This window comes from Chiloscyllium plagiosum, chromosome 19 (genome assembly GCF_004010195.1).
Source record: "Chiloscyllium plagiosum isolate BGI_BamShark_2017 chromosome 19, ASM401019v2, whole genome shotgun sequence".
Classification (NCBI taxonomy): Eukaryota; Metazoa; Chordata; class Chondrichthyes; order Orectolobiformes; family Hemiscylliidae; genus Chiloscyllium; species Chiloscyllium plagiosum.
The window spans coordinates 2,547,019-2,572,583 of NC_057728.1; the positions used below are offsets into that span (position 1 = coordinate 2,547,019).

Sequence of the window (25,565 nt, forward strand, 5' to 3'; positions counted from 1 at the left end):
GGTAGGTATAGGGCAGATGTTAGGGGTAGGTTCTTTACTCAGCGTGTCGTGAGTTCATGGAATGCCCTGCCAGTAGCAGTGGTGGACTCTCCCTCATTATGGGCATTTAAGCGGGCATTGGATACGCATATGGAGGATAGTGGGCTAGTGTAGGTTAGATGGGCTTGGATCGGCGCAACATCGAGGGCCGAAGGGCCTGTACTGCGCTGTATTCTTCTATGTTCTATGTTCACTCCACATTGAATACAACAAATTCAACCTATGAGCTGTCCTTCATTTGATTACACCCCTTCCCGGTCTCCCACCCCCAATCTTCCCAATGCCTTTGCATGGCATTCCCCTCCACAGAGCTAACCATTTTCTGTCATTAATACGTATATCCATATATATCTCCTCTCTACCACTATTGCTCTCCCTTTTTGTCTTTATCATCTGTTCTACTTGCTCCTCCTATCCTCACCCCTCCATTAACAGTGTATAGGTTAAATCATTTTTTGAATTCCCCCTTTACTTACTGAAAACTTATTAACATTAAGTATTTGCTCTCTCTACAGATGCTGGCAGACCTTCTGAATTTCCTCAGCAATTCATCCTTTTCTTTCAGTTTTACAGCATTGCCAGTTCTCAAGGTAAAAGAAATGAAGAGTTGTGATTTGGGATCTACCCAAAAACAAGTTTATGTGGCTTAGTTAACACGGGAATGGGTGGTGGAGGGGATGGTTTTGGGGTAGGTTGGAGGCTATCAAAATGATTGAGTTTCAGAGCTGAAGACACAGGCAAAAGCTGCAAAGGACAGGATACGGAGGGAGAGCATGATGACTTTGAAGTCTGCAGCTAGAATCTTTAGCAGAAGGAGAAAGCAACATATCCTGAGTTACTTCAGTGAATATAGTCTATGGTCAAAGAAACCTCCTATGGTTGTCTAAATACTCCAAGGTTTACTCTCGTCAGCCTTGCCACTGGTGTGAAAGCTCTCCGATTGAATGAAGTGCATTTTGATGATTACATGATGTTACAGTTAATTGAAACTAGAATGTGGGAACCCGTTGGAACCTGGGAGTAGTTGTGGGCATTACTGTGAAGACTGTGATCCTGTGGAGTGTTATTTATGCATATGTAGTCTGGAGTCTGCAGGTCTGTAAAAGCACTGATGAGGGTTACCTTTTTCTATAGTTGCCTTATTAGCTAACTAATGTTCTCATGTTTAAATGTTACATTTAACTTGTTTGTTACAATAGAAAACTTTTCTTGAAGCTTGTTGATCAAGTCAAAGTTCCAATATATTTTTAGAAGTTACTGGTCAATACAGGGATCATGAATGTATGCATTCATGAGGATTAATGAAGGACAGTACATAGATTTAAGGAAAGTTTGTATGTTTTAGTGAACTTGCTATCAGCACACAACCAACAGATTGCTCATATCTGCTCTGCAAGAATGTCTGCAAGCAAGACTTCAGGTTGACCAAGATCAGCTGCTGCATAGTAAGCCTTCACTTGTCTTTTGGCACTCCAGTCAATAGTGATCAGAAAATTGCATGGAAAAGTCAGTGAACGAAAAGAAATCAATTGCAGAAAAGGGTCACTCAGAAAGGAAAAGACAAAGGTCAATTGACATTGGGCACAGTGCTTAATGTGGTTGAAACTGCCATTCAATCAGTCTCTACAGCCACAGCACTGACATAGTGATATACAACCTGAACCATGTCCATCTTCTGAGACAGATAATGTATCGTGATTGGGGGGAGTGTTGTTAATGTGGTGTACAGGCATCTGACCAAAGCTTATACAGGTTTTGTATAAGGTAGGCTGGTTAGAAAACAAAAAGCTGAAGGATCTGGGGGCCATTCAAACTCATTAGAGAAAAAAAAAACTGCAGATGTTGGAATCCAAGGTAGACAGGCAGGAGGCTGGAAGAACACAGCAAGCCAGGCAGCATCAGGAGGTGGAGAAGTCGACATTTTGGGTGTAACGACAATAATAGAGAAGACCACATCGGGAGCACCTGATACAGTAAACTAGGTTGGAGGAGAGGCAGGTGAATCTCTGCCTCACCTGGATGGACTGTTTGGGGCTCTGGATGGAGGTGAGGGGGTGGTGTACGGCAGGATTTACATCTTATCCGGTTGCAGGGTAAGGTACCAAGAGGTTTGGGGGGGGTATTGTTGGTGGGGAGAATGGCGCAAACCAAAGTTTGGCGAAGAGAACTGTCCTTGCGGAAGGCACAGAGAGATGGGGAGGGGTGGTGGGGTCTAGTTGGAGTTGGTGGAAGTATTTAAGGATGATGCAGTGGGAGAATGGGATGGAGTTCTTGCGGGATACTAGGTGGGAGGAGGTGTAGTCCATGTAGTCGTGAGAGTTTGTGGATTTATAGTAAATGTCAATCTGGAGAGTATCACCCGAGGTGGAAACAGAGAGGTCAAGAAAGTGGAGGGAGGTGTCTGAGATGGGCCAAGTGAATTTGAGGGTGGGGTGGAAGTAGTGGGCAAGGTTGATGAACATCTCCAGTTCAGCCTGGGTTCAGGACACTGCACCAATGCAGTCATTGATGTAACAGTGGAAGAGTTGGGCACAGTGCCTGTTCAATGTGGCTGACAAAGAGGCAGGCGTAGCTGGGGCCCATCAGAGTGCCCATGGCCACCCCCTGGATTTAGAGGAAATGGGAGGAGTTAAAGGAAAAGTTATTAAGCATGAGGACTAGTTTGGCAAGACAGAGGAGGGTATTGGTGGAGGGGGAACTGAGGGGGTCTATTGGAGAGGAAGGAGCTGAGGGCCTGAATTGCCAGGAAGCAAAGTGCAATGGTTGGTGACTGTGACTGGAAGAATGATTCGTGTGTAATCTGGGTCCTCTGCTGTTGAGGTATATGTTGTTGGTGAATGCTGAGTCAGCATTTACCATCCATCCCTAGTTATCCTTGGTGATGAATGCCACTTTGTAGGTACACCCACAAGGTTGCTAGGGATTTCCAGGACTTTAACTCTGTGACTGAAGCAACAGTGATTTATATTCCCAAATCAGGCTGGTGCGACAGTAAAAGCTTGCAGGTGTAGTGGTAGTGGTGGAGAAGGAGGTGGTCCTTGGTATCTGCTACTTTTGTCGAGCAAGAAGATGTGGGCACTGGTTTGGAAAATGCTACTCCGCATGGTGGTGAAAGGAGCAATTATGACATCTTGAAACTCCTTCCTAACAGGAGCATGGTGTCCTTACATCACATGGATCACAGTGCTTCAAGGAAGTGACTCATCACTGTGTTCAAGGGCAATTAGGAATGGCCATGCATGCTAGCCTAGCCACTAACCATATGAACAAATATTTGAGAACCCAGAGTTCAGCCATATTTGGACATTGTAGATATTGCCATTACAGACCACTGATGTTCTGACTTTGGTACACTGTTTCCACCACACTCAGAATGCCAGGCCCTTGCCACTTTATTCCTTGTGCTCTTCATACCACTTTCCACCTCAATCTTCCATTCTGTCTACCCCACACCAAGCCCTCACAGCCTTTGTCAGTCTTGCCTCCATGCAGGCTGCTGTTCTCCTGCTTTCTCTTAACCTACAGGGTCCAATTAGGAAAACCCCTGTCCTCCAGTCAAACTGCACAAAGCTGACAACTGTATTGACATCTCAGGATCATTGTAATACATGTTGTGAGTGGTCTGGGTCGAAGAGTAGTGCCAGTTTCATAGCTGTCAGGAAGCAAGATAGAACTTCATGCCTAGGGATCAGTGTTTGTGTTAGGGATCAAAAACAATGGCTTCAATCTTCCCAATATATAACTGGAGGACATTTCTCCTCAATGAGTACTGGATGTCATAAGGAGTATGACAAATCAAAGCCAGTATAGAGATTAAGCTAGGGAGTGTTGAGTAAAGCTAACTTCAGAATTAATTTGGAATCTGACATTGTGCATTCATAGGAACATAGGAAATAAGAGCAGAAATAGGCCATTTGGCAAATTGGGTCTGCTGTGCCATTCAGTTAAATTGTGGCTAACCTTTTACCTCAATGCCACTTATTGCATCAGCTCCACACCTGATGATGTCATTAATATCAAGGTCTATCACTCACTGTCTTGAACTAATTCAATAACTGAGTTTCTGTAGCCCTCCAAAGATTTACCACATGAGTAAAGAAATCCCTTGTCATCTCATCTCTTAGGTTCTGAGACTCTGTCCCCTTTGCTAGGGTTTGCATTACTGATCTACCCTGTCAAGACATATAAGAACGCTGCAAATTTCTAGAAGATCACTTTTTATTCTTATCTCAAGCAAATACACACCCATTCTCCTCAATCCCTCCTCCTTGGACAATCCTAGCGTCTCTAGAATCCACTATCATTGCACTCTGTTTATAACAGGTAATTCATTTCTCAGTTAAGGAGATTAATACTGTACACCATACTCCTGGTATGGTCTTGTCAAATCTCTATATAATTTCAGCAAGACAGCTTTACCCTGCTTCACTCCTTTTACAATACTGTTTATCTTCCTGTCCATTTCACCTGTTGCTAGCTTTAAGTGGCTCATTAATAAGGACACCCAGGTCCCTTTGGACATCAACATCTTCCCATTCTTTTGCCATTTAAAAAAAAATACTTTTTGTTTTTCCTATAAAGTGGTTAATTTCATATTTTTCCACATCATATGCCATATTCATGCTCTTGTCCTCTCACATAGCCTGTCTGGAATCATGGAATTGGGCCATCGAGTCCTGTACAGCCAAAACTATGCTGTGTCTAGATTTCCTTGAAGCCCTTTTAAATCCTCCTCAAAACTCACCTTCCCAGCAAACTTGAAAATATTGTATTTAGTCCCCATATCTGAATCATTAAAACTGATTGATTGTGAATAGCTGTGGCTCAAGTGCTAATTATTGTCATATCCCACTTGTCACTGCCTGCTAACCTAAGGAACGTTTATCGATTTCAGAATCTGTTGAAAGGCTGCATGCAGATGAGGAATGGAAAGGGCTGAAGATAGGTGCTTTAGTAAAATTCTCTGAAGTAGCAGTTAACAGAGCAGGAGTGGGAAGAGAGCCCAGCAGGCAATCTCTGGATGTGATCCGATAGATAAGAATGGAACCAGGAAAGGAAAGACTGACCCAGGACAAGAAAAGTTAAATTAGGATTGCCAATCTTAAAGATAAATCTCTGAAAAAAGATGAATAATACTATACCATAATCAGTCATAAAATTTTACTTGTGACTTTAATAAGAACATCTTTCAGTACTAAGGTGGGACAAACATGATTTGGAGGGATTCAGACATGGAATTGTGGGAAAGATAGGCTCAGATTTGGAAGAAGACATCATGTTGATGGGAATAAGACAGGAACAGGAAGTTGGAGATGGAGCTGCACCTTCAAGGACAGAGTGGTCAAGGAAGGGGTGAAGGGTGATGCAGATTTTAAGGCAGGGAGCAGTAAAGGAAGAGAGGAAATCCTTAACATAATTTACAACTGTGGGAGATAGAAAATTAAGTTGGGTGATCAATGATGGAATAGAATTGAGGAGAAAGAGTTGTGTTTCATGGACAAGATTAACATAAACAGTGAGATGGGTTAGAACCTAGGGAAAGAAGAGTCCAGGATGTGAGTAATGGGATATGTTTGGAGAAAGGGAGGAATTGACAGCGAAAGCTGAACTGCATCTGATTTTTCTAAGTTTCAATCTTTCTTTGACAACAAAAAGCTTGAGCTCTTTTTAGTTGTTACTAGTGTTGTGGTGGAGGCACCGGAGGATATTTGAAGAAGCCAAGGTTTCATCTGTAATCTAGGATGATCTTTAAATAGTGAGCCATTTTAACCAAGAAGAGCAGGACTTGATCATGCTATACATAGTCCCACCAAATCCAGTGATAAATGGTTCAGTCCTTTATCCACTGTAAATGCTCAAGATTGCTCACTTTTTGGATATAAGGAATGAAATAAGGACCACAGAAGGAAGAATGACCAAAGGATGGGAGAGTAATGATTTTTAATTGGGGTGAGTGGATCAAGTGTGGAGAAGGGTGTGATCTGTTTAGTAGCTGCATATTGTGAATTGTCATGATGCATAAAGGACCAAAGACTTAATTGATAATTTGAAAGTCTGGTGCTAAGAGATTTAAAGGCAATCTTTCTCAAAGAATGGAACTGCAAGAAATAGGAATATGAGAGGGAGTAGGCACAAGGGAAGTGATCAGCCTTCTCTGTTAGTCTGGGTAATCCATGGGAAATGACAGGTTTGTGGGGATGACTAAGTGTGGGTGGGTGAGCTTGGATGGATCTTGTGTGAAAGAAGGACTGTGAAGAACTTGGATCAGAGCAGGAAGCTGAGAGAGGTGAGTATGATGAGCTGGGTTGGACGTTAACAGCATAGATGGTGAGAAGAGACTTGGTGCAGAGGCTGATGAAAAAGAAACATTAAAAATGTGAGAAACTTGGATGCACTCAAAAAAAAAAGAGGTATGAGAGTAAAACAAGGTAGGATATTTAAAGGACAGAAAGATTCGTAAAGACACAAACTAGGATTTCAAGGTGGGGTCTACACTTGCCAGTGCAATAGCTTAAGCAAGGCAAATTGTTGGAAGTATGGCCTGGTAGGAGAGGAAAGGTGCCATTGTCCCCCAGCCAGCTGTTTACCAAGGCTGTTATATCACTGTGATTATCTACAAGAAATTCATTGCTGCACACATATTCTAATAGTGCACAAACACCATCACTTACATTCAACCTGTATCAGCATGGATATTCAGACCTGGGTAAACTGCATCTGTTCAACCAAGTTTAAAAAAAAAACAGAACTGCAGATTCTGGAACAAAAACAGAAATATCTGGAAAAACACAGCAGGTCTGGCAGCATCTGTGGAGAGAAAGCAGAGTTAATGTTTCGAGTCCAGTTCTGAAGAAGGATCATTGGACCCAAAACATTAACTCTGTTTTCTTTCCACAGATGCTGTCAGACCTGCTGTGTTTTTCACAGAATTTCTGTTTTTGTTTCTATTCTACCAATGTATGTTTATCCAGACCTCAGCATCAATGTTATTTCATTGACAGGGATACAAGGAGCAGCCTTCTCATACTTGATATTCTAAGAACAGTGGGAATATGAGTAGGATATATAGCTTATCAAACAGACTTTATTCAAAAGAAGCTAACCATCTATCGATAAGGTCAGAAGTCTCACAACTTCAATCAGGTGAAGTGAGCAATGCTCCGAAAGCTTGTGATTTCAAATAAACATGTTGGACTATAACCTGGTGTCTTGTTACTTCTGACCTTGTCCATCCCAATCCAACACCGGCACTACTAAGCCATCTGATTAAAAGCCTCAAACACGATTTGTTATATATGATGGATCAGAGGAGATTTTCCTGCTTTGTTTCCAGCTTTCCTTACATGACTAATCAAAGTCTATGTTTTCTGGGGGAGAGAAGCAGACATGATAATACTGTGGAAGACTAGAGTACACAACTCCCATTATGACTATTTTAATTTGGGATATGTTCATCTGTGCCCATCTTCATACTTGAAAGGAGTATGAGGAATCCATCCTTCTTCCCACACATAATTTGATTTATTTTATCTCCAACTTCCTCTTGATTTGCACCACAATTAATTACTTTTAGCTTCATTTGTTTCCATTTCGCTCTATATGCAGCATAGTTTCAGTTAAATTGGTATGAATCTTGACTCCAAAGGACTTACTCCATCTTTGATTTGGATCATTTTGCCAGGGTCCCATTCATTTTCTATAAGACTAGCAGGTCTTTTATTGGTAGGTGGACACCATGTTTGCACATGTAGTGAAGGGGATACTGAAAGTCGTCTCCAGAAATATTGACTAGGATAAGATTTTAGTTCTATCCATCACAGATAAACGGGAAGGTATATGTTGTGATCAGCATTTAGGAGTGCCTTACAGAACAATAACAGATACCTGGGACTGCATTACTATCAATAAGAAATATTCCACAATCTGTTATGTTTGGGGAAAACATCTAGCTGATTATTACTAACAACCAGAACTACCTGTCTGGATGATTAATATCAACCACAGATATGATATGTGAAGGGCCTGGATAAAGTGCATGCGAAGGACATATTTCCATTAGCAGAGGGGTCAGTAACGAGGGAACATCGATTTAAAGTGATTGGTAGAAGTATTAGAGAAGAGATGAGTGTTTGTCTTTCAGCCAGACTGACAGAGGCCTGAAACACACTGCCTGACAGTTCAGGGGAAGCAGAAACCCTCAATTCATTGAAAAATAGTGGCTGGACAGGTACTTGAAGTCTCATAAACCCTGATGTTATGGATTCTGGATTAGTGGTGCTGGAAGAGCACAGCAGTTCAGGCAGCATCTGAGGAGCAGTAAAATCGACATTTCTGGCAAAGGCCCTTCATCAGGAATACAGGCAGAGTGCCTGAAGGGTGGAGAGATAAATGAGAAGAGGGTGGGGAGAAAGTAGCATAGAGTACAATAGGTGAGAGGGGGAAGGGGGTGAAGGTGATAGGTCAGAGAGGAGGGTGGAGTGGATAGTCTGTTTCAGGACATGGTTGAAAAGCTTCAGGGCAGAGGAAATGACCTGGGAGTTGCAGTGGGAGAGGGAGTCCCTGAGATTCTTGTAGAGAGAGGAGGAAAACGTCTTCATGGCAGGCATCTTTGCAAGAGGATTTGCAGTAGGGTTAAAATCAACGAGGTAAAAACAATGATTGCATGTGCTGGAAACCAGATTCTGGATTAGTGGTGCTGGAAGAGCACAGCAGTTCAGGAAACATCAGAGGAGCAGTAAAATCGACATTTCGGGCAAAAGCCCCCCTCCCCCACTCACCTATTGTACTCTATGCTACTTTCTCCCCACCCCCTCCCTCCTCTCATTTATCTCTCCACCCTTCAGGCACTCTGCCTGTATTCCGGATGAAGGGCTTTTGCCCGAAACGTCGATTTTACTGATGTTATGGACCACATGCAAGAGAATAAAAAATGGTTTATTTTCACTGGTGCAGACATGATGGGCAGAGTGTCCACCTATGTGCTGAAATGTTCTACGTCGTGTAAATATCTGAAGGGGATGACTGTGCAGGGATGTGGGAAGTGGATGGATACGGTGGTATGTGAATTCCTTCCTCGGAGGGCCAGTACGGATAAGATGGGTCAAATAGGCCTCTGTGATGTGGCAATTCAATGGTTCCACATTTCAGAGTTCACTAATATCAGTCACAGATATTTGAGTTTCTTAGTTGGAGAGGGAGTATCCAGTTTGCATGATCTACACAGAAACCAATGACATGTAGAACTCGGAAAAATGAAATCTGTGAAGTTATTGTCCAATAAAAAGCAGAATCCAAAAGTAATAACTTGTGGATTATTACCCTAAACTGAATTGAATTGAATTTATTGTCATGTGGAATATTTCTTATTCTACAGTGAAAAGCTTTGTCTTGTGAGCATTACTGGCAGATCATATAGTTAAGCAGGGTCAAGATTAGAGTGGTGCTGGAAAAGCACAGCAGGTCAGGCAGCATCTGAGGAGCAGGAAAATCGACATTTCGGCAGGAGCCCTTCATCAGGATTCCTGATGAAGGGCTCCTGTGCAAAAGGGTATTAGAAATTAGAAGGACTTAATGGTGACAAATTCCCTGGACTTGACCCTAGCATCCTAGAGTTTTAAAAATGTATATACAGGTAGTAGATTGGTTGATTTTGATCCTTCAGAGTTTATTCGATTCTAAAATAGCTCCTAAGGATTGGATTGTTGCAAACTTAATCCTGATATTTAAGAAAGGACGAAGAGAGAAAACAGAGCTATAGGCATGGTAGCCAAACACCAGTAGTAGGCAAAATGCTAGCGTTTGTCACTAGGGATGATATAACAGAGCACTTAGAAAGTTGTATAAGCTTAAGAAAAATCAACACTGACCTGTGAAAAGAGAAATGTTTGATAGATCTTTTGAGAGTTTTTTGAGGATATAACTAGAAGGATGGATATTGAGGCACCAATGGATATAGGACTTTTGGATTTTCATTCAATAGAGTGCCACACAAGAAGGTTATTACAAAAACTAATGCTACTTTAGCATCAACTGAGGATTTGCTAATGGCTAGAGAATAGGGATGGTGAGAGAAGTAGATATGAGATGGAAGGTAGGTCATGATCTTGTTCAAAAGTGGAGCAGATTTGAAGGACCAAAAATCCTACTCTCATCCCAATTTCATATATTCATATTCATATCTGTAATAGGCATCTAGGTGTTCATTAGTACCAGTTACACATATCTAGCAGATTATTAATATTAATCATAGATATCAATAACAATTATCTCATGCAAATAGACAAATTAGTAGCAGGAGTAGGCCATTTGGCCCCCTTCAAGCTTTATCCACCATTTACTAAGATAAGAGCTGATGTGATTACGGTCTCAAGTCCACTTTCTTACCTACCTGTTAGTCAAGAATCAATGTACCTCTGAGGTAAGCACCTTCAGTGACTTTGTCTCTACCTCTTCTGGCAAAGAGAGTTCCAAAGACTCAAAATCCTCTGAGAGAAAAGATTTCTGCTCATGTCCATTTTAAATGGGCAACCCCTTATTTTTAAATTGTGTCCTCTAGATCTTAACTCTTTTCCCCAGAAAGGGAAACTTGCTTTCAGCAACCATTATGTCAAGTTCCCTCAGGATCTCATTTGTATCAATAAAACCACCTCTCATACTTCTAAATTCCAATGGATCCAGAACTAGCATGTTCAACCTTTCCTCATAAAGATAACCAACCCCAATGTCCCAATTATCAGCTAAGTGAATCTTTCCCACTTGTTCTGATGAACTTACATCCTTCCTTACACAAGGAGACCAAAACTGAATGCAGTACTCCAAACATAGTTACTGCATTGCTCAATACAGCTGTGTTGAGAACATCCCTACTTTTATATTACATTCCCTTTGCAATAAATGACAACTTTCCACTCACCTTGCTAATCACTTGCTGTACCTACATACCAACCCTTAGGGATTCATGTACCAGGGCCCTCAGATACCTCTGTACCTCAGAGTTCTGTAATTTCTCTGAATTTAAATAATATATTGCTTTTCTAATCTTCCTGTTGAAATGGACAAGGTCAGATTTTGTCACATTATTCTATATTTGCCAGATTTCTGCCCACATACTTAACCTAACCCATGTATATCCCTTTGTAAACTCCTTTGTCATCTTCACAACATACTTTCCCATTGATTGTTTGTCATCAACAAGTTTAGCAACCATACGTTTTGATCCATTCATCTAAGTCATTGATTTGAATTGTAGATATTTGACTTCTCAACATTGATTCCTCAGCTACTTAAATCATCAAATCTTGTGAATTCAAAAATGACTCATTTATGCCTATTTACTGTTTCCTGTTAACTAACCGATCGAAGTTCATTAATATCAGTTCTCCGTATCTGGCAATGCATTATACCAAGTGTAGTAGGGTGTGGATTACACATTAGTAGCAGGCAGTTGGATGTGGTGTCTGAATGTACAACCATTCCCCTCTCCTTGGTTGGGTCTGTGATCCTATTTGGCTTACATTAGTGGAGGAACAACCACTAGTGAGTCTTAACAAGAAAATTCTCTTCTTAAATTACAAGATGTAGTTCATTACATGATAGTTCACAGAAGTTACATTATCTAATTAGACATTGTTACTAAGACTAGGAGAAAGTGAGGACTGCAGTTGTTGGGGATCGGAGTCAAAAAGTGTAGTGCTGGAAAAGCACAGCAGATCAGGCAGCATCTGAGGAGCAGGAGAATCGATGATGGGCTTATGCCCAAAACATCAGGAATCCTTGTTACTAAGACCATTGGATGACATAGATGACACACCATTCTCCTCAAATCCAGAGCTATTTTCCAATTTTGCCATCCAAGATTATATGTCACCATCATCGAAGCTTATTACAGTCTCCAACATTAACCTTTTCAGAACCATTACCTTACACAACATCTCTACCAAGGTTACTTCCCAACTGGTAATATTTGTACATTCATATATGTAGTTATATTTACTACTACTCCATCATCCCTCAAGTCTCTGACTTTACAAATTCAAGACCTTTGGATGTTTCATAATTCTTTACGAACATATTCTCTTTAAACTTGGAAGATTAGTAAGTCTTTGGCCTGAGGACTGTTGACTTCCATTCTGATCTTGACCTTATGTGATCTGTAAGGTGTTTCTCCGCTAGAGGAAATTTTATCTCTTGGATATTCCTGACCGAGGTTGTTCTTGCTCACCCAAGTGTAGCTGGTATCTTATCCTTATGTAGAGAACCCTAAATTTTCTGGATGTCTCTTATTGAGTAACTCTTGCCTGTTGATTCAGATAGTTGTCCCATAACATCATTGGTGAAACCTTTCATAGAAGAAGGGTGATCATTGGAATCAAGTACTTTTTTCTTTGCAGTATTGGGGATTTCTGAACCAGGGAATTTCTTCTTTTTGTTCTGAAGCCGCTCATGTTGGTCAAACTTCCATGAAGTTGTATGCAGCTAATCTTCATTTTATATCAGCAAGTCTCTGTCTTCAATCTGTATTGAAGAATGTAAACTTTCTCTGAAGTTGTTGTTTCTGTTGGACACCCTCCATGCTTATTGTACAAATGCACAGACATTTTTCCACTGGTCATGCAAGGGAGGAATGTTAGTTACTCAGCACTGATGCTGGTAATCCTGGTTTTGGAGATGAAAAATTGAATTGTTTTTCTTGAACTTGTGTTTGTTCATCATCTGATATTAAATCCAAATTTGCTGTAACAATTTGTTCTACGGACAGTCTTGTTCTCTGAACAACTTCAGTTAAAAATTCCTCAATGTCCTCAAGTGGGTTAGACTGCTCATTCGCTTTGTGAGCAGCAGCAAATAACGACAAACTTTGCTTAGTTCAGCAATCCAAAAGTTCTTCAGTGAGATGTAAATGAAAAACATTTCCACCACTCCTGTGAAGTCACAGGTATCATTCCTATTAATGGTATGAACCAATTCTCATTAACCATCATAGGTAATCTCAGTAGATTTGTTCTTCCCATTTCAAGTTCCATGATAAGTCAAGGAAGCCCAATGAAACCCTGATACCACTTGCCTCTTCACAGGTTGAATGGAGGCAGTTTGTTCCTGGACCAGTTGTTCCCTGACTGGTTTCTGTTTAATTGGACTGGACATAAATGTATCTCTTGACCTTTTCACTGTCTCTTGGAACAAGTTGAACACCACCTGTTATCACAAGGTTGTTGAGATCAAGATATTATGCAGGCTCAAGAATGACAAATATTGATTGTAATCATGTATACATTCTCAGCTCTCTGTGTGATGCAAAGTTGTTTGTAGCATATCTTTAATCTTAAGAGTTATGTCATCTGGATCATGTAGTTCCATCTCTAACAACTGTAACTGTTTCTGCAGTCATACTATTCAATCTGATAAAACAATGGCACTCACTGCTGCATCACGCTTAAATTTAATGAAATGTCCATTGATATAACTGGAGTTTTTTGGATCACCAGTTTCCATTAGGAGTGTACTGAGTGTTTTGTTTTAATGCTGGTGCCATTATCTCATTGACTTCTTTGTATGAGAAAGGATTTTTCTTGCTCTGACACTGTTATGTCAGTACATCATCTGGAAGTGAGGCAGCAGGAAGTGGAGGGTGAGAGAGTGGGGCAGAGCATCAGTAGGGGTAGCAATGGTGGAACTGTGTGTGACTGGGGAGATAGCTGAGTGATTGGGTGAGTGGAGGGTTAAGGCAAGTGGATAAGTGAGTGGGTGAGTAACAGTAGGGCATGGGTGGGTGATGTTGAGAGAATGAGTGGGTGAGCGACTGAGGATTGTGAGTGGATTTGACTGGAGCTGTTTGTTTGAGTGAGTGAGCACGTATCGATGTGGGAAGGTGAGTGAGGAAGTGATTGAGCCTGTGAGTGACTTTAGGGGAGGGTGCGTGAGTGACAGGGAGAGCAGGTAAATGAGTGACTGGGGGTTGCGTGATTGAGTGACTGGGGAATGAGTGAGTGAGCGTTAGATGAGTGAGTGAGTGCTTTATGGCGTTTGACAGAAGGATGACTTGGGAGGTAGATATGTAAATAAGTGGGTGGAAAGTAGAGGATTGTTGGGGGTGGGGAGTGCACACATGACTGGATAAGTGCACACATGACTGGATAAGTGGGTCAATGTGTGGTGATGGGGTTATAGGGGTGGAGTGGGTGCTTGAGGGATTGGCTGGGTGAGTGAGTGAAGTGAGTGAATGAGTGATGAGTAAATATGTGGAAGGATGAGTGGTAAGCCAATGTCAGGTGCGGTGTGTGGATGAGGGAGTAGAGGAATGAGAATGAATCACCCAAACACTCATCCTCCCATTCTTTATCCTCCTCTTCCTCCTCCTCCTGCCCTTGCAAAACCTGCCCACAAAGTTGGCTGGTGAGGTGGAAAACTCCGGTTGGAAAGTAGCCCATTTCTGATCCCTACTTCCTAGTGATCCTGCTGAGGACAGCTTTGAGTATGCCCCCTTCTAAGAAGGTTCTAAGCTCCCAACTCCTTAACTTAGCCCCTGTTCCTTCTATTTCCCTGGTGATCAGGACTTGGGGTCAAGTCATTTTCTCTTTGTAGCTCTGATGCTAAAGCAAAAAGAGTGGTGGAAAAAAGATGTAATTAATTAATCAAATTTAAACTCAAACGATTGGAAAACCCTACTTTAAAGCTTTTAAATTCTGCTGTATTTCCAAACTGCTGTGACCTCTTTACTTCTGTTTAATTTTCCTTGTCTTGAACCTTTTAAACAGTGTGGCAGAGCGAAGATGCTTTCTTTTCCTTTTTTTTTAAAGCAGGGAAATCTGTTCATCAGTAATGCTAGAAATCTGTGCTGCATGCTGGGGATCATTTCACATTTTCTTGCAGTTAAAATAATTGTCTCCCTCTGAATGCAGTAAAACGAAGGTTTCCCATTTTCTGCAGCAAAATGAATGATTTCCCCACTTTTGTTACCTCATGAATAATGCCGGTTCTTTTCCACAACTTTCCCCAAATAAAATCTTGTGCTTGTGGCCTTAAAAAAAAAGGTTTAACATTTGACTAAATAGGAAACTGCCAGTGATAAGAGAACATAGAACATTCAGGGGTAAATGTAGATTAATAGGGTAGGGGAATGGGTCTGGGTCGGTTACTCTTTGGAGATTCGGTGTGGACTTGTTTCCATTGTGTAGGGATTCTATGAAAATTATGCCCCCTCATGATAGCTATTTCTGCCTGGGAAAAAAGTCTCTGGCTATCCACTCTATGCCTCTCAACCTCTTGTACAGCTCTATCAAGTCATCTCTCATCCTTCTTTGCTCCAATGAGAAAAGCCCTAGCTCCCTCAACCTTTCTTCAGAAGACATGCCCTCTACTGTAGCCAGCATCCTGGTTAATCTCCTCTGCACCCCCTCTAAAGCTTCCACATCCTTCCTATAATGAGGCAACCAGAACTGAACACAGTATTCCAAGTGTGGTCTACCAGCAGGGCTTTATAGAGCTGCAGCATAACCTTGCAATTCTTAAACTCAATCCCCCGGCTAATTAAGGCCAACACATTATACACCTTCTTAACAACCCTATCAACTTGGGTGGCAACTTTGAGCGATCTATGGACGTGGACCCAAGATCCCGCTGTTCCTCCACACTGACAAGAATCTGGTTTTTAACCCTGTAATCTGCATTCAAATTATACCTTCCAAAATTAATCACTTCACACTTTTCCAGATTGAACTCCATCTGCCACTTCTCAGCCCAGCTTTGCATCTTGTCAATGTCTCATTGCAACCTACAACAGCCCTCCACACTATCGACAACTCCACCAAATTTTGTGTCATTGGCAAACTTACTAACCCACCCTTCCACTTCCTCATCCAAGTCATTTATAAAAATCACAAAGAGCAGAGGTCCCAGAACCGATCCCTGTAGAACAACACTGGTCACCGAGCTCCAAGCTGAATACTTTCCATCTACTACCACCCTCTGTCTTCTATGGGCCAGCTAATTCTGTATCCAGGTAGCCAAATTTCCCTATATCCCATGCCTCCTTACTTTCTGAATAAGCCTAACATGGGGAACCTTATCAAACACCTTGCCAAAATCTATGTACACCACATCCACTGCTCTACCTTCATCAATGTGTTTTGTCACATCTTCAAAGAATTTAGTAAGGTTTGTGAGGCATGACCCTCCCCTCACAAAGCCATGCTGACTATCTCTAATCAAACATGCTTTTCCAAATAATCATAAATCCTGTCTTGCAGAACCCTCTCTAATAATTTGCCCACCACCAGTATAAGACTGACTAGTGTGTAAAATATCCCTACTCCCTTTCTTGAACAAGGGAATAACATTTGCCACACTCCAATCATCTAATACTACTCAAGTGGAGAGTGAGTAAAGGTCAGGGAGTTGTGATCACTATCATCAAAATGCTCTCCCACCGAGAGATCTGACACCTGACCTGGTTTGTTACCAAGCAACCAATCCAACATGGCCTCCCCGCTAGTCAGCCTATCTACATATTGAGTCAGGAATTCTTCCTGGACACACCTGACAAAATCTGCTCCATCCAAACTATTTCCACTCAGGAGGTTCCAATCAATATCAGGGAAGTTGAAGTCACCCATGACAATAACCCTGTAACTTCTGCACCTTTCCAAAATTTGCCTTCCAATCTGCTCCTCCATGTCTCTGTTGCTATTGGTGGCGGGGGGTGGTAGTCTATAGAAAACTCCCAATAAAGTGACTGCTCCTTTCTTGTTTCTGATTTTCACCCATACTGACTCAGTAGACAAACCCTCCTTGATAACCCCTACTTTCTGTAGCTGTGAAACTATCCCTGATTAGCAATGCCAGTCTCCCACCTCTTTGACCTCCCTCCCTATTCCTTTTGAAACATCTAAACATCCAACAACTATTCCTGCCCCTGTGTGATATCCAAGTCTCCACAATACCGTCACAGATTTATACAGCACAGAAACAGACTCTTCTGTCCACCTCATCCATGCCGACCAGATGTCTCAATCTGAATGAGGCCCATTTCCCAGCATTTAGCCCATAATATTATAGATCATATGATGACTTAAGGGTGTGGTTAGTAGCTAACTTGAAATAATGATCCTCATTGAAATTGGGTGCACCACACCAAACACCTCCCTCCCATAAAATGTTTACGTCTCCTCATTACCCTTCAAGTCAGATGTACACACAAACCCTCCCCCAAGCACCTCTGCCTCCCTTCACCTTGTTGAAAGGCCCTGAATATCCCTGTGTCCTGGGGCTCTGGCACTTTATGACCCATTGGGACTGCTTGTGTTTCTAGCAGTTACTACCATTCCAGTGGTGCTGGTGTAATAATGAGCTGTTGGCCAATCTCTGACTGCAGGGTATCGCTGATAAAGTTCTGTCCGTTTGGATGCAAGAGCAAGGAAGCTATAAACCTTTCAAAACATTGGTACAACCTCAGATGGTGCACTGTGGCCAGTTCTTGGCACCACACTTGAAGGCTTTAGCAAAATAGATTTTTTTTTTGAGAATAGTTCTAGGGATGAGGGACTTCAGCTACATGAAAAGGTTGAAGAAGCTTGTCGTCTTCATCTGTGAGAAGAGTAAAGTGAGAGGCATTTTGAAAAGTGTTCAAAACCACAAGGCATTAAATCAGCATAAATTGGTAGAAACCAATGGGTGTAAGGTTCTAGAACCAGAGGAGCCATGTTAAGGTGATTTTTAAAATAAACAACAGGGAGTCAAGAATAAACCTTCCATAAACAGCAATTGATTACGCTCTAATGCATTGTCTTAAAGTATTTAACTGTGGAGTTTAAAAGGAGACTGCATAAGCACCTGAAGAGATTTGAAAAAAAAATAGAGCTACATGAAGGGATTGGAGTGGAATTAACTGAGTTGCTCTTATAAAGAGCTTGCAGCAACATGATGGGTCAAATAGCCTCCTTCTGCACAGTATATGTTTGATCATACAAACTTGAAATGTTATTCTCCGTAAATATTTGCACAGAGTAACCTGAAGAATTGAGATATCAGTCCATTTCATGCCCAGTGAAAGTACTCCAGGTGAGATATGTAGCTTTGAGGAAATATTCCTGCATAATTTCAGGAAATTTTCATGCATCAATGGAAAAGATTACTTCTGAGCTGCGCAAAGACATTGTAAACCCTACATTACTATTTTCATTCTATTCCTGCAGGGAAGGAATATTTAGATTTGTAACATTTGCGTATGAATTAAAAAACATAGCTGGAAAGTTGTATTTTTTTTAAACAACTTGTAGCGTACCTCAGATTAGTTAACAACTACCAATGATCATTAAAATGTGCAGAACTGGAAAGTCTTTTATGTGCTGAGGCCACTTTATAATGAGAAACTACTGACTCAGGCCACCATGCTGCGGAGTCAGTATGTCAGTACTGTGCCTTCTGACTTTAGACGCTATTTGTCCCTGATGCAGTAACCTTTCTGATTTTAACAGGAACTTCCACTCAAGACCCTCGACCGAGCTATGAGCACCTTCTTACAGCTTTGCTAGTTGCCTTCCTCCCATCTCATTGTTCCATTCTACTCTCCAATCACAGGGTTTTTATTTTCTACCTTGAAGGGAACTGCAAGTTTCAGAGTCCCTTTGGTGTTGTGTCTCTCTGCAAAAAGTGACAGTAAAATTGTCAATGATTGATTTGAACAAAAATATGCTGACAGTAGTTATTGGATGCAGTGAGGGATCAAACATTGAAAGAAATACTTGCATTTGCATAGCACTGTTCATAACAGGACATCCTGGCTAAATGTTGACCAAGCATCTTGGTCATTATCCTTATGTTTGCATTTGAAAAGTCAACTATTCGTGCTAATGTTCCTCATTTTGACGTCAAACAGTTACAGAAAATGTTTTGATGTTAAATATTTGGGCCAGTGTAATATATACAATAATCAACTGAGAGGATGTTTTTTGAACCAAGCTCTGGGAATTTAGTTTTGTACTATGAGCTGGAAGAAACTGATCAAACAGCTGAGCACTGAGCACCCAACGGCCAACGTGTGAATGAAGTGTTAATGTTTCCGCAACCTTGTGCCAAGCTGCTGACATGAGTCTGAGCAGGAAGTTCTACTGAGTCACTCTTCAAATCCAGATGGTCCTCCCACTGAACAAGGGGGATACCAAAAAAAGCTGCACTACAGGCGGTATGCCTGTGACTTATAGTCAAACATTGTAAGACAAATCAAGATGAGATAAACCTGTCCATTTCAGCCAAGTCCATCATGACTGTCTTAATCTGTCAGCACAGAATTTGAATTGTAGCAAAGTCCACCCCTCCAGCGTGTTAACTCATCTACCATTGTACTCCAGTGTTCATGTCTATCATTCCTTGTTTGCACAAAGGTTAGTAAACATTTGAATAAAGAACCATTTCCAGTACCAGTTCCAGAGTTATGTTTCACAAATTTCTTTTCTGACACCCTTTACAAAGATCTGTAAAAGTCAATATTTGACATGCATCAATGAAGTCCCGCCTTAATCATAGTTTCTTCTAGGCTGCAGTTTGTTTCTTTGTTATTGTTATAGTAATTCATTCCACTCAGTAAAACAACACAGCCAATTTCTCCTCTTCCTCCCACTTGCCAGTATCTGCTTTTGAGACCTATGCCTGCATGAAATTCTGCGTTTATCAACTGTAACATATTGGATCCAGAATTTAAATACATGCAATGGACTGCCACTAGGGTTGAAATTGATTGAAATATCTAATCTTGTCCCCTCTGGTAACACCTCAGTAACTCAAAGCCTCAATTAGCAGAACCCAGTCTCCAACTGGGTCTCGATGTGCCCAAGGAACATATTTGGACAAAAACAACTCTGTAAAGAACAGCCGTATATCAGTATCCTCAATTGAGAAATTAAAGCCAATGCTACAACAGGTCAAACACTTATCAAAAAATGTATTTTTGCTCCACTCACCGATTTTTCACCATTCTCTCTCTCTCTGTCTCTCTCTCTCTATGTACCATTGTCCAATCATGTATCATGCCATAATACCCCATTACGGGACAAGGTAGGGCTCAAGGACTACCTCAGCCAGTATGGGGATTGAACACATATGGGCGGCACGGTGGCACAGTGGTTAGCACTGCTGCCTCACAGCGCCAGAGACCCGGGTTCATTTCCCGCCTCAGGCGACACGACTGTGTGGAGTTTGCACGTTCTCCCCGTGTCTGCGTGGGTTTCCTCCGGGTGCTCCGGTTTCCTCCCACAGTCCAAAGATGTGCAGGTCAGGTGAATTGGCCATGCTAAATTGCCCGTAGTGTTAGGTAAGGGGTAAATGTAGGAGTATGGGTGGGTTGCGCTTCGGCGGGTCGGTGTGGACTTGTTGGGCCGAAGGGCCTGTTTCCACACAGTAAGTAATCTAATCTAAAAAAAAATCAATTGCTGGAGAAACTCAGCAAGTCTGGCAGCATCCGTGAAGAGAAACCTGTTTACATTTTGAATCCAGTGACCCATTTTCAGCACAGAGATCAAACCATGCTATTGGCATTATTCTGCACCATACTTTTAGCCATCTAGCCAACTAAGCTGACAACCCGACTTCCACTTTATTACCACTATTTTCAACACCTTTATTCTCAAATTATCAAGGATTATATCGGGGTAGAAACTGGTCTGTCAAGGAGTATCAACAAATAGCTTTCAGACATGTGACTGGTGACCTCTGCAAAAGTTACATCAGCTCTGGGTAGTCTTATTTTACTTCTCTCTGCAACATAATATTTATTGCTCTCATGGCTTGTTTCTGAGTATCTGAAAGTACAGAAGATATCCTAACTTAATTCAAGATAGTTCATCTTTTAAAGGATCCAAACATAGCTAATTAAAAGAAGATAAAGATAGCATCAGACTAAAGAAAGTGGCTGATAATATTGTCATTACATAATTCAGCAAAAGACGACCAAGAACCTATTGAAGAGAAAATAGAACGTAGCAGGAGACTGAAAAGAAGAGATTTTACCATTTTCTATAAGTATATAAAATGAAGAGAACTAAGGAAAGTAAAGGCAGACAGTGGAAATTATAATGAGAAATAAGGAAATGGCAGAACTGTTAAGTAAATACTTTGTGGAAGACACAAATCTGGAAGTAGTGGAGAACAAAGTAGAGAGAACAAGGAGATTAAAGTATTGAGTATTCATAAAGAAGTAATACTGGATACCGACAGGACTAAAAGTCAACAAATGGCTCGGACATGATGGTCCACATTCAAGAATTTTAAAAACAGATGGCTGTAGAAGTAGTGGATGTGCTGGTTTTGAACTTCTCAAATTCTCTGGAATGGTACCTGTGGTTTAGAGCAAAACCACTCTTCCAGAAAGAGAGGAAACAGAGAATTATAGATCAGTTAGCCTGACATCAGTAGGAAGACAAATAATAGACTCTACCATTGTTATGGATGAGATAAAAAGGCATTTAGGAAATCATAATAGGATTGTGAGAATTTGGTGCAGTCTATGAAAGAGAATTCATCTTTGCTAAAATTCTTTGATGTTGTAATGAACCAGCTTTATAAAGGGGGACTGGTGGATGCAGTGCATTTGGATGGACGAGTGACTGACAGAAAGAAAACAGAATCGGAATAAAGAAGCTGTTTCACTCTGGGAGATTATAACTAGTGGGAAGCATAAGGATCAGTGTTGGATCTCAGCTGTTAATAGCTGGCAAGGTGGCTGAGAAAGATTGTTGAAGACGGAATATACAGTCGAGATATGTGACATTATCCACTTTGATAAGAAAAATAGAAAAGAATAATAACTTTTTAAATAATAAACAAAAGAGTGTTGGCATTCACAGAGACCTGGATGTACTTCTACATGAATCACAATAAGTTAACATGCAAATACTGTAAACAACTGGGGGAATATACACTGATCTCTTTGTATTAAAGGTTACTAGGGATGAAGTTTACTCCAATCATTCTGGGCCTTAGCACTGTGCACAATTTTAGGCTCCTGACCAAAAGAAGGATATACTTGCTCTTGAGGGTACAAGGCATAAATTTACTAGACAAATTCCTGGAATAAGGGAATTGTTTTATGAAGAGAGATTGTGCTAACCAAGCTTATTTTCTGCAGAGATGACCTCGATGAAACCTATAAAATACTAATGGGATTTGACAGGGCAGCTATTTCTGGCTAAGAAATTCATAATTGGAGATCAAAATCTTTGAAGATTGGTGCATCCATTTGGAACTGAGGTGAGGAGGTATTTTCTCAAAAAGCTTTGAGCCTTTGGAATTCTGTACCTGAGAAAGCTGTAGATACTCAGTCATTGAACATATTCAAGATAGAGCTTTTGGATATTAAAAGAATGGAGGGATGTGCGGTTAGTGTGGTCAGCTGGAGATCAGGCAGACTAGCCGAGGTCATACTGCATGATGGATAGACTCAAGGCCATAAGGCCTAACCCTGCACCTATTTCTTATGTACTCATATAAATTACAAGCTGAGGAACTCTTTGTACCCTTCCCTAGCAAAAGTCTATCAGTCACAATGCCCAATGAGAATCCACAGCTTTTTGGAGAAGAAATTTTAGATTTTTACCACTCCTTTTGAGGAGTGTTTCCTAACTTCATCCCTAACAGCTTTGATCCAGTTTTAAAATTATGCCTCCTTGTTCTGAACTGTCCCATTCTAGCCACCCTATCAACTCTGAAAATGTTGATATGCTATCAACTTGGCTTAGGTGTATCTGAGACGTAGCAATGGTGGCAGTCTGTACCCTCTGCAGTCTGCAATCCCCTTTTCTGTAAGTGCAGTATTTGTGCAAGATATGACTTCACTGAACAATTTCCAAGCCATGTGTGACTATGACTGTTAATAGCTTTAGTAGGAGGACTCTGTCATGGAGAGACAACAGCACTATCGACAAATAATTGGATTAGAAAAAAAATCTTGAAATGAATATTTATAAATATGTGAAGCATGCAATGCTTGTATGTTAGAGTCCTCAAAAATGGAAGGATAGATCATCTTATTACATGCATTATTTTATATCTTGCTGGGAGCTGAAATGCTTTAACTGATGGTTCGTGTTCTGACTCATTCAATAACAATAATTAAACCATCAGGCTGTATGATGTTTTGGCTACTTTGAGAGGATATCAGCTCTTTTGTGATGTCTTACTGTTAGCAGGCTAGCTTTCACTGGAGTAAGCCTTTCTCACTTCATCTTCATTTCAGAGATATTTCTCTTCTGTTCAAGCCCTACCCCTCTTGAAATTGTCTCCCCTAATCTTATTTCACACAATTGCTGGGTCACGTTGCATACTTTGGTCCAATAGCCACTATATGTGCATCAACCAAGACCCTTTACAACCTATTCAACTGCAGGGGAGTTACGAATGATGCTGATCCTGTACTTATCCAGGGCATTTTTGACTTGGAATAGTTAAACAGTTACTAGGACCAGAACCCCTGGCTAATTGCTTGTTGCACCCCCCCCCCCCCCCCCCCCCCACACACACACACACACACACACTCATTTCCAATGAAATAGAGATTAATTGCACCCATGCCCCTCTGTTGCCATAGATTCACACTGAATGGATTATAATCTGATCTGAACTTGGAAGCTTTCTAATGTACACATTTCAGTACCCAACTAGACAATACACAGAGGAAGCATTTTTTGACATTTTTAATCAACCAGTCTGCACTTAGTTTGGTTTACAGATGTCAAGGTGCCACTGCATAATACCTTCCCAGTGGATCCAAATGAATGTCAAAATGCAATCAGAGTCTGATCCTGCTACAGGATGTACAGGTACCGACTAACTGGTAGTAGAATACATTAAAATCTCAGGGTGTACCCTGTAGATCTACCCTGAACTGCACTGCCACGTAAACAGCAATGGTGAGACTTGATAGAGGACCTTCAACTGTGAGCTCCTATTTAATGCTCAATTGTTGTCAAACAGCTTGGAGGTCGAGGTGAATTGACATGTATGGCAAATAATAAGACAAAATGCCAAGCTCATTCTTTCAGGGCCCTTGCACCATAGCACCCTGTGGTGGTGCAACAGCACAATCATCTCTTTGGCAATTATTTGTTATTTAGCTGAAGGTATGGATGGATAGTAAAGTTTATAGTGTTACCCACCACACAAACAAGCAATTTAAATTAAAAAACATATTTGGCCAGAGAGAACCTCAGTCAGGACATGGATGTTTTAAAAGGCGAACTCCCTAATCCTATAGCATTGCCTGCATAATGTTGTTCCTCAAGCTGTCACAAATATCCTGCTTTTATTTTTGCTGCATGAATAGACTGTTCAGTTTCATTGCAAAACAAAACAATGATAGGATCCACAAGCCCTCGGTTTGCAACGCTGCATTCAGCCCAGGTTTTGGTTAATTTTCCAGCCAAGGTTATAGCCCGAGTCTCCAACACTCCGAGCTCAGACAGCAGCTCTCATCCCCCGGACCCACCTGTACGATGTCTGCTTCCTAATTCCCATTTCACTCAGCCGCTGCTCCAGACTCTGGGACCCGCTCAGCGACTGCTGGAGAGGGCTGTGGCCGGGCTCCGGTGTCTCCCAGCCGGCGGCCGCTGCTGCTTGCTCCCGCTGGCCGGCCCCCAGCCCCAGCCCGCTGGCCGCCGGAGAAGTCGCCCCGCTGCCCCGCTCCATCCCGGCTGGCCACTGCCCTGGCTCCACGGCAAGAGACTGAGCAGAGGCAATGGGCAGAGCGGCCGCTGCAAGCGCAGCTTCCATCAGCTAATGGCACAGGATTGTGGGAGAATCCCTGCTCCTCCTCCGGCAACACGGAGCACAGGCAGTGAGACAGGGGGCAGAGATAGGAGCAGATATAGGGAGATGGGGGGCACAGGCAGGGAGACAGGGGCAGAGATAGGAGCAGATATAGGGAGATGGGGGGCACAGGCAGGGAGACAGGGGCAGAGATAGGAGCAGATATAGGGAGATGGGGGGCACAGGCAGGGAGACAGGGGCAGAGATAGGAGCAGATATAGGGAGATGGGGGGCACAGGCAGGGAGACAGGGGCAGAGATAGGAGCAGATATAGGGAGATGGGGGGCACAGGCAGGGAGACAGGGGCAGAGATAGGAGCAGATATAGGGAGATGGGGGGCATGGGGCAGACAATGGGAACAGGGGGCAAAGACAGGGGGACAGGAAGACAGGGAGCCAGGAGGCAGAGACAGGGACAGGAAACAAAGAACAGAGGCAGTGTCTGGACTGAGGTGAAGATGAAGTTACAAGGTGCTTTCCATCAGGACCATCCCACCAGCATCAGGGAAAAGAAATGCTAGAACCATAGACACTTTGTTATTAATAGCAATGAGCTTGCCCAGCACCCAGCAAGAATCCCACACAATCAAGCAATAGAAACCATAGCAACATCCACTGCAACCATCAGCAGGCTACAGCAGCCTTGCACTCAGCAACAACAGCCAGCATCCCAACAGGAATAGCAACATCCCAGCAACAGTAAGCTCAGTTGTTATTATCCAATAGTAGATATTAAGG

General features: G+C 41.9%; 1 protein-coding gene and 1 long non-coding RNA gene across 4 annotated transcripts in view; one reads left to right on the forward strand and one right to left on the reverse strand.

Annotated features, from left to right (window-relative positions):
• The window catches only part of LOC122559470, a 22,113-nt gene extending 3,445 nt beyond the window's left edge, over positions 1–18,668 (forward strand). Inside the window, exons 2-3 of the long non-coding RNA XR_006314430.1 lie at positions 555–629; positions 18,510–18,668. This is a non-coding gene — a long non-coding RNA (uncharacterized LOC122559470). The remainder of the gene's footprint in view (positions 1–554; positions 630–18,509) is intronic.
• dgki (diacylglycerol kinase, iota) overlaps positions 1–25,106 on the reverse strand; it is a 253,041-nt gene extending 227,935 nt beyond the window's left edge. For 2 of the 3 annotated variants that reach the window (XM_043708942.1, XM_043708940.1), the window contains exon 1: positions 24,509–25,105. In XM_043708942.1, coding sequence (XP_043564877.1) covers positions 24,509–24,792 — 284 coding nt within the window. In that variant the 5' untranslated portion in view covers positions 24,793–25,105. Of the gene's footprint in view, positions 1–24,508 lie in introns of all 3 variants that reach the window. The other variant, XM_043708943.1, reaches the window with a different exon arrangement.
• Positions 25,107–25,565: the final 459 nt, after the last annotated feature.